The sequence below is a fragment of the Gossypium hirsutum genome, chromosome D13 (genome assembly GCF_007990345.1).
Source record: "Gossypium hirsutum isolate 1008001.06 chromosome D13, Gossypium_hirsutum_v2.1, whole genome shotgun sequence".
Taxonomy (NCBI): Eukaryota; Viridiplantae; Streptophyta; class Magnoliopsida; order Malvales; family Malvaceae; genus Gossypium; species Gossypium hirsutum.
Window position 1 is genome coordinate 51,681,283 of NC_053449.1, and position 7,321 is coordinate 51,688,603.

The 7,321-nt window shown below is 30.6% G+C and overlaps 1 protein-coding gene across 4 annotated transcripts; it reads left to right on the forward strand.

Moving 5' to 3' along the window:
- Positions 1-2,471: 2,471 nt before the first annotated feature.
- On the forward strand, positions 2,472-7,050 carry LOC107918351 (zinc finger BED domain-containing protein RICESLEEPER 2-like). 4 transcript variants are annotated; one of them, XR_005922985.1, is made up of 5 exons: positions 2,472-2,617; positions 2,698-2,750; positions 4,592-4,859; positions 6,735-6,764; positions 6,865-7,050. XR_005922985.1 is itself a non-coding variant. In XM_041109080.1 (2 exons), the coding sequence occupies exon 1, from the start codon at positions 5,458-5,460 to the stop codon at positions 6,637-6,639; it is 1,182 nt and encodes a 393-aa protein (XP_040965014.1). In that variant the 5' UTR covers positions 4,874-5,457; the 3' UTR covers positions 6,640-6,764; positions 6,865-7,050. The 4 variants fall into 4 exon arrangements, 1 of the variants encoding a protein (XP_040965014.1); XR_005922984.1 differs by lacking the exons at positions 4,592-4,859; positions 6,735-6,764; positions 6,865-7,050 and adding an exon at positions 3,369-3,872; XR_005922986.1 differs by lacking the exons at positions 4,592-4,859; positions 6,735-6,764; positions 6,865-7,050 and adding an exon at positions 3,373-3,872.
- Positions 7,051-7,321: the final 271 nt, after the last annotated feature.

Genomic DNA, 7,321 nt, shown 5'->3' on the forward strand with positions numbered 1-7,321 from the left:
CAATTTTCAACATTAAGACATTAAGTAATCAACTAGGTACCAATTTTGGGCGTGTCGAGGGTGCTAATCCTTCCTCGTGCGTAACCGACTCCAGAACCCGTTTTTCTGAATTTCGTGGACCAAACTTGTTGTTTTAATAAAATCAAACCGTTTATTAAAAACAACCCTTTTTCGAGGTGATCCAATCACACCTCATAAAAAAGGATTGGTGGCGACTCCCGTTTCATTTTTCAAAACCCAAGTCGACCCCGTTTTCATCAAAAAAATGGTGTCAACACTGTCTAGAACTAAGAGCACTCTAGCAACAGGTCATAAGATTGTCAAGTGAAAGAGTAGAACATCATCTTAAGCAACTAAGCTTGAGTTTCGCTTCATTGAATTGGAGAAAGACTTGCAGTTGTAAGTTATGATTTTATTGAGTAAACTATCTATTAAGCTACTATTCATGTTGTTAATAATGTAGACATCTAATTTTGTTTAGATTTATAAATTTTAAAATTAGGGTTCAAAATTACCAAAAGGTTAAGTTTTGTCTTCGGACACGATTAATTAGATTTTAAGGCATTGAGTTAAATTAGATTTTGGTTTAAATTTCGACTTTAACCAAATTAAAAAAAATTTTAAGTTGTTTTTAATTTAATTTTCTGTTTTAATTGAATTAAAGTCAATTTTAATATTATTTTTAATTTAATGCATGAGGTGGGTGGATATTGGGACATCACATGTTTTTTTTTTTGGAGAAAAATAATAAAATCAATTTGGGGAAATTTAATAAACTTTTGTCCAAAAATAAATAAATTTATTTATCTAAATGCACCTTTATTTTTTTATTTTCCTAAAAGGACCTTGCTCAAAAAACAAAATTACAATTATGTTTTTTTTCTCCCTCCACTTCTTTTACTCTTATTTTCAATCAATAAGTTTCCTTGATTAGTTAATTTTTTAAAACCATATATCTTTGGAAAAAAAATTAAAATATTTTAAAAAAAATAATTCTAACTTTAAATTTTTTTTCAAATATATTATTCCTATAAAGTTACATGCAAAGTTTTATTTTTTTTTATTTTATGAAACATTTTATAAAATGTTTAAAAATATTTTTCAAATTAAATTAATTTCATAGGCACATAAAAAAATTTATAAAACGTCAGCATAAAATTTTATAAAGTTAATGTGCTTGGTAAACAAAATATTTTTGAAAAAAAAAAGTGACTGCATTTATAATATAAATTTTAAAATTATTTTATCATGAAAAATATTTGAGTTATTAGCGGTTTTTCTCATTTAAGGAAAAAAGCCACATTTTATACATAGACATATTTTTTACTTAAAAATATGCTAATATTGATTTTTTGTTAAGAAATATTTTTAATACAAATATTTTTTTTAAGAAAATTAAAGAGAGAATTTCTTTTATGAGAAAGTTACAAAGGCAAGTAAATAGATGATACGATTACTAAACTCGAGATAACAGGCCCACTTCATACACCCGGACCTATCATCCTCAGTCCTCAATCATACTAACATTAGGTACAAACAGAACATTCTTATTAAACAAAGTGATAGGAAGGACATCTCATTCCATGTGGTTTGCATATAACAAGACCACTCGTGTTAATGAATACGTTGCACACTCACGAGTCCAAGAAAAGTACAGGTGCTGGAAATAATTTCTCATTAGCAAACAATCATATAACAAGACACTTAAGTCAGAAAACATCATATAATGGACGGAATAAAGAAGATATAACAAACAAACAATCCGACTCAATAAGTTTATGACAGTGGCGGAGCCAAAGGAGGCTGGTAAGGGCATTGGCCTCTTTAAAATGGAAAAAATTTCATTTAGCCTTTTATAATTTATCAAATTTTAAATTAATAATGATAAAATTATACTTTGGACCTAAAAAATAATAAAAATTTGATTAAATCATTTAAAAATTATAAAAATATAAACTATTAAAATAATAAAATAATATTTTTACTATCGTAAAAATATACAATTTAATTTCAACTATTTTAAATAAATTTTCTGACTTCACTATTTACCTAACAACATTTTTAACCATTAAAACGCCTTTCAAATTACTCAAATCCTAACAAACACTTTAATCACAAGAACTGTACAGTCTCGTACTACTGTCGTATAACCTGTTGCACCATCTTGCTCGAACCAAGCAGTAGGGGTGAGCAAAATTCGATTCGATTCGAAAAAATCGAAAAAATTTTTGAACTTCGAATTATTCGAATCGAGTTAATCGAATTAATCGAATTAATCGAATTAATCGAATTTTTTCTTTCGAATTTCAAGTTCGAATCGAGTTGAATTTTCTAATTCGAATAACTCGAATAATTCGAATAATTCGAATAAAAACTATATTTTTATTTTTAAAATATACTACATATATTTTTTATTTTTAAAATACACTATATTTAAAACAAAATCACTTCCAAAATCCCTAACTAAGCATGTGCCTTCCCTCCTCCCTTTTTTCCCAATTCGAAAATCTTCACCTCCGGTCCACCCTCCTCCACCAATCCACCTCAAGTCCCGGGTCTTCCACGGCTGACTGCTCCACCGCCGGTGCTTTTACGTCTTCTACCTTTGATTTCTAAGGTATATTAACTTTTATTCCTTTCCTTACACTGTATTCAGTTTCAATGGGTTTCTCAGTTTCTGCACTTTCTTCCTTGCAGTACCTTGGTTTGAGCTCTGCGAATCTTTCTAAAGCAACTGATTGGGTACACAGGTAACATTCAAACTTCCCTCTTTGTTAGAGTTGCACTTGTCAGCTGTTAAAGAAGTCCTCTTGATCCCAGTGAAAAGATCCAAACCAACAAATCTTTTATCAGAAATTATGGGTTTCTGTTGAAACAAATAAAAAGAAAAAACATTGAAAAAAAAATTCTGGCTTCTGTCATTAAAATAAGCTTTTTTCTAGTTTTCCCTTATTTTGTCTTGTTTTTGTTTCTTGGTGTAGGATATAAGTGTTTTCAATTTTGCCTCGTGGGTTTTTGGATTGAACTTTAAGAATTATGCGTTGAACGGTCGTAAATTTTTGGCGAAGAGAGAAGAAACTTGTTTCTTCATTGTTTATCAAAGCAGAGCATGCTTGAGTTTTCTTTAAGTTTGCAGGGAGAGAGTGGAATTCCCTTTTATTTTCGCTACTTGTTGTTTAGTTCTTAAGCTTTTCTTGTGGGGGTGGTGAGAAAGAACTGATATCATCTCTGGTACTAAACATAACCAACACATAAAATAAGAATCTTTTAGAGGAAGGAAGGATCGATGTAAGCAAGTAAGATGGATTGCGCCTACGGTTGGTTATTGGATTGTTAATTGTGATGGTGCCTTCAATTCATTGTCGAAGGAAGTTGGAATTGGGGTGATCATTAGAGATTCTATGGCTGCTTTAGTTGCTGAGAAGGGAAGAAGTTTCTTGGCTAGCTCTACCCTTGAAGTTGAGGCTCTTGCTATGCATGAAGGTTTGTTACTTGCTGACAACAAGAGACGCCAACAGAGCTGCAGATTAGGTTGCATCTCAATTCAGGAGGAGGATGTGCCTTTTCAACTGGGTGGATTCATCCCATCTTCTCTGGTTCCTATTCTGAGTTGAGATGAATTACCAACACCCCATTGAGTGTGTTTTCTTAATCGAAATCTTAGAGATAATCTATTACACTTCTCTAAAGATTCTTATTTTTTGTTTTGGAGGTTAGTTAGCTTCTTTTCTGGGTTTTTATTTCTATTTGGGGTTCTTTTGTATAGCTCTGCCATCGTTTATGCCTATGGAATGTGTTCTTTGTTTTGTTTTTCTTTTCAATGGGTTGCTTTTAATGTTGTTGAAATTTGAAACTTAGATTGCTTTTCTGGATCTGCTACTTCTTTTATTTCTTATTCCATTCTTCAGGCATATATGTTTGATTATGTGTTAAGGAATGATACATTGAGACCTGATATATGTATATCAGTATATGTATGTATTATTCACCTCATTACCTTTGCAAGGATTAAAGATTGTTGAAATTGATATTGGAAATATAAATTCTCTAAGTGGGAATATGCAGTCAATTATTTTTGTATGCACCAATCATCATCAAACTATAGCCATCATTTTGAAGCTGCAGATTTATTGTTGTTCTTTCTAATTTAGTTATTATTTTATATATTCAAAAACTTATAATTATAAAATAAAACAATTCAACCATTTTTATAAATGTAGTTTAACATACTTTTTTTTGTTTAATTTATGCTACTGTATATTATTTAATTTTTAATTTAATCGATTGAGGAGAAAATAATGTCAATTATTTTTGTATGCACCAATCATCATCAAACTATAGCCATCATTTTGAAGCTGCAGATTTATTGTTGTTCTTTCTAATTTAGTTATTATTTTATATATTCAAAAACTTATAATTATAAAAATAAAACAATTCAACCATTTTTTATAAATGTAGTTTAACATATATATTTTTTGTTTAATTTATGTTGTTGTATATTATTTAATTTTTAATTTAATCGATTTATTAAGTTTGATTTTAAATCAATTTTTGGTCATGGTTACTGATTGCAACAAATGTTTACTTGTAGATGAGTGATCCAAAGCGAGATGGTTCAACTCAAAGTTCACAAAATTCTTCCCCAAGTAGAGATGATCAAACAACAACCAAGAAAAATGTTCGAAAAAAGATTATTCCAAGGTCAGCTTGTTGGAACTATTTCACCAAATTTGTGACTGAAGAGGGGGAAAAGAGAGCAAGGTGCAATGCATGTGATGTTACTTACACAATGGAATCAACTTAGAGTTCTACAACGAATTTGAATAACCATTTGGAAGCATGCCTAAAAAGACCTCGAGGTAATACTTCTAATCCAAAGCAATCAGAATTAACATTTGTGAAGGTTAGCCAAGAAACAGCGGATTTATCAACTTGGGTGTTTGATAAAGATGCTGTTAGAAAAGCATTGGTTCGTATGATAATTATGGATGAACTACCTTTTAAAATTGTAGAGGGAGAGGGTTTCAAATACTTTCTTTCTATAGCATGCCCACGGTTTAGTCTTCCATCTCGTTGGACAGTTAGAAGGGATTGTCTTGATTTATTTAACTCCATGAAGAGTGTGATGAAGAATTGTTTTGAAAAAGATATAAGTAGAGTTTGTTTGACAACAGACACTTGGACTTCATTGCAAAGGATATCTTATATGGTTTTAACAGCACATTGGGTGGATGATGAGTGGAGGTTGCAAAAAAGGATTATAAATTTTTGCCCAATATCCGCTCATAGAGGTGAAAGCATAGGTCAAGCCATTGAAAAATGTCTTCGAGATTGGGGGATTGAGAGGGTCTTCACTATTACAGTTGATAATGCATCCGCCAATAGTGTTGCCATTGAATATTTGAGAAAGAAATTGAATCATCGAAATGCTTCTGTTGCAATGGAAGATTTATTCATATGAGATGTGTTGCACACATTCTTAATCTCATTGTGCAATACGGTATTAAGGATGCTTCTGTGTCTGTGGATCGAGTTAGAGGTGCTGTGAGGTATATAAGAGCATCACCATCGAGGTTGACAAAATTCAACCAACGGGTAAAAGAAGAAATGATAGATAGTAAGGCTCAATTGTGTTTAGATGTGCCTACTAGATGGAACTCAACATATATGATGTTAAAGGTGGCTGGAAAATATGAGCGTGCATTTGAATCATATGTACGTGATGACCATAATTTTTTTCTTGACCTTACTGCTGAAGATGGAGTTCCTACATTTGATGATTGGGAAATTGTTCAAAGAATTATAAAAGTATTAGAGCCTTTTTATCATCTTACATTGAAGGTGTCCGGATCTTTGCATGTTACCTCTCATTCACTTTTTGAAGTATTGACGGATGTGTATTGTCTTTTTGATGGGTGGCAAGATTGTGGAGATCTAGACATAATTTCTATGGCTTCCAAAATGAGAGAGAAATATAATAAGTATTGGGGTGAAGGAAACAAGATCAACAAGCTAGTTTACTTGGCGGTCATCTTTGATCCGCGATGTAAAATGAGTTTTTTGGACTTTGGGGTCAACTTGCTTTTTCCTAATGTTGGTAATGACATTATGAAAATGATTGATAAAGATTTGCATTGCTTGTTCAATGAGTATTCTTCTAATGCCGGAAGAATTGAATTGTTTGAAGGTAAATCTAGTTCTTCGATAAATCTTTGTAGTTCAATGGAAATAGATCAGTCAGAAATGAAAACGGGCTTGGCCAAACAAAAATACCTTAAGAAGAAGAAACAAGTTGGATTAGAAAGCAAATCTGAGTTGGATAGATATTTGGGTGAGGATGAAGAAGTAAACAATTCAAGTTCATTTGATTTACTATTGTGGTGGAAAATGAACAGTCCTAGATTCCCTATTATTGCACAAATGGCTCGAGATATTCTTGCTATTCCTATCTCAACAGTTGCCTCGGAAAGTGCATTTAGCACGGGTGGACGTGTTCTCGATAGTTTTAGAAGTTCTCTAACTCCTCTCATGGTCGAAGCTTTGATTTGCACACAAGATTGGCTTCGAAAATCCATTGATGCCATCAATCTTAAAGATTATTTTGATGAACTTCAATCAATGGAAGATGGTAATGTATAACTTTTAATTTATAAAATAAGCTTTTGTATTCTTTATATTAGTAATAGTAAGCATTCCCATAATTTAACTAACACTTTTGTTTTTAAATTTGCTAGACTTATCCAAAATACCCGAAGATCAAGAAGGTAACATACTTAGCATTAGTTTATAAAGTTAAATGTTTATTTAATTTATTTTTGCAAAATTTTTTTATTATTTAACTAACTCATTCAATACTTTTACTAGATGTTTCAAGATTATCAACAGTGTTTGAAGCACAAGAACAAACTTAAACGTTTCTGTAATGGTTTTTGAACTGATGTGTTATTGTTATTAGTTTGGTTTGGTTTGGTTTGTTGTTGTTGTTGGTTAATTGGACTTTTGTTGTGTTCTTTTGGAGTAGGTTTCTATTGTATTTTGGACTTTTGCTTATGTTTTGTTTTTTTATTATAATGTTGTTTATTTCGACTCATGCTATTTACTTAGATTTTTACTTATGTTTTTTATTATAATCTTTTTGTATTATTTTTGTTGTTTATTTGGGTTGATGTTGTGTTACTTTTATTTATTCACTTATTTACTTCAATTTTTTGTTGTATGATTATGTTTAAAAACTTTAAAGAAAATTATTTTTTGAAAAATTACATAAAAATAAACAACAATAATTTTATTTTATTTTTAAACTTAACTCGAACAAATAATT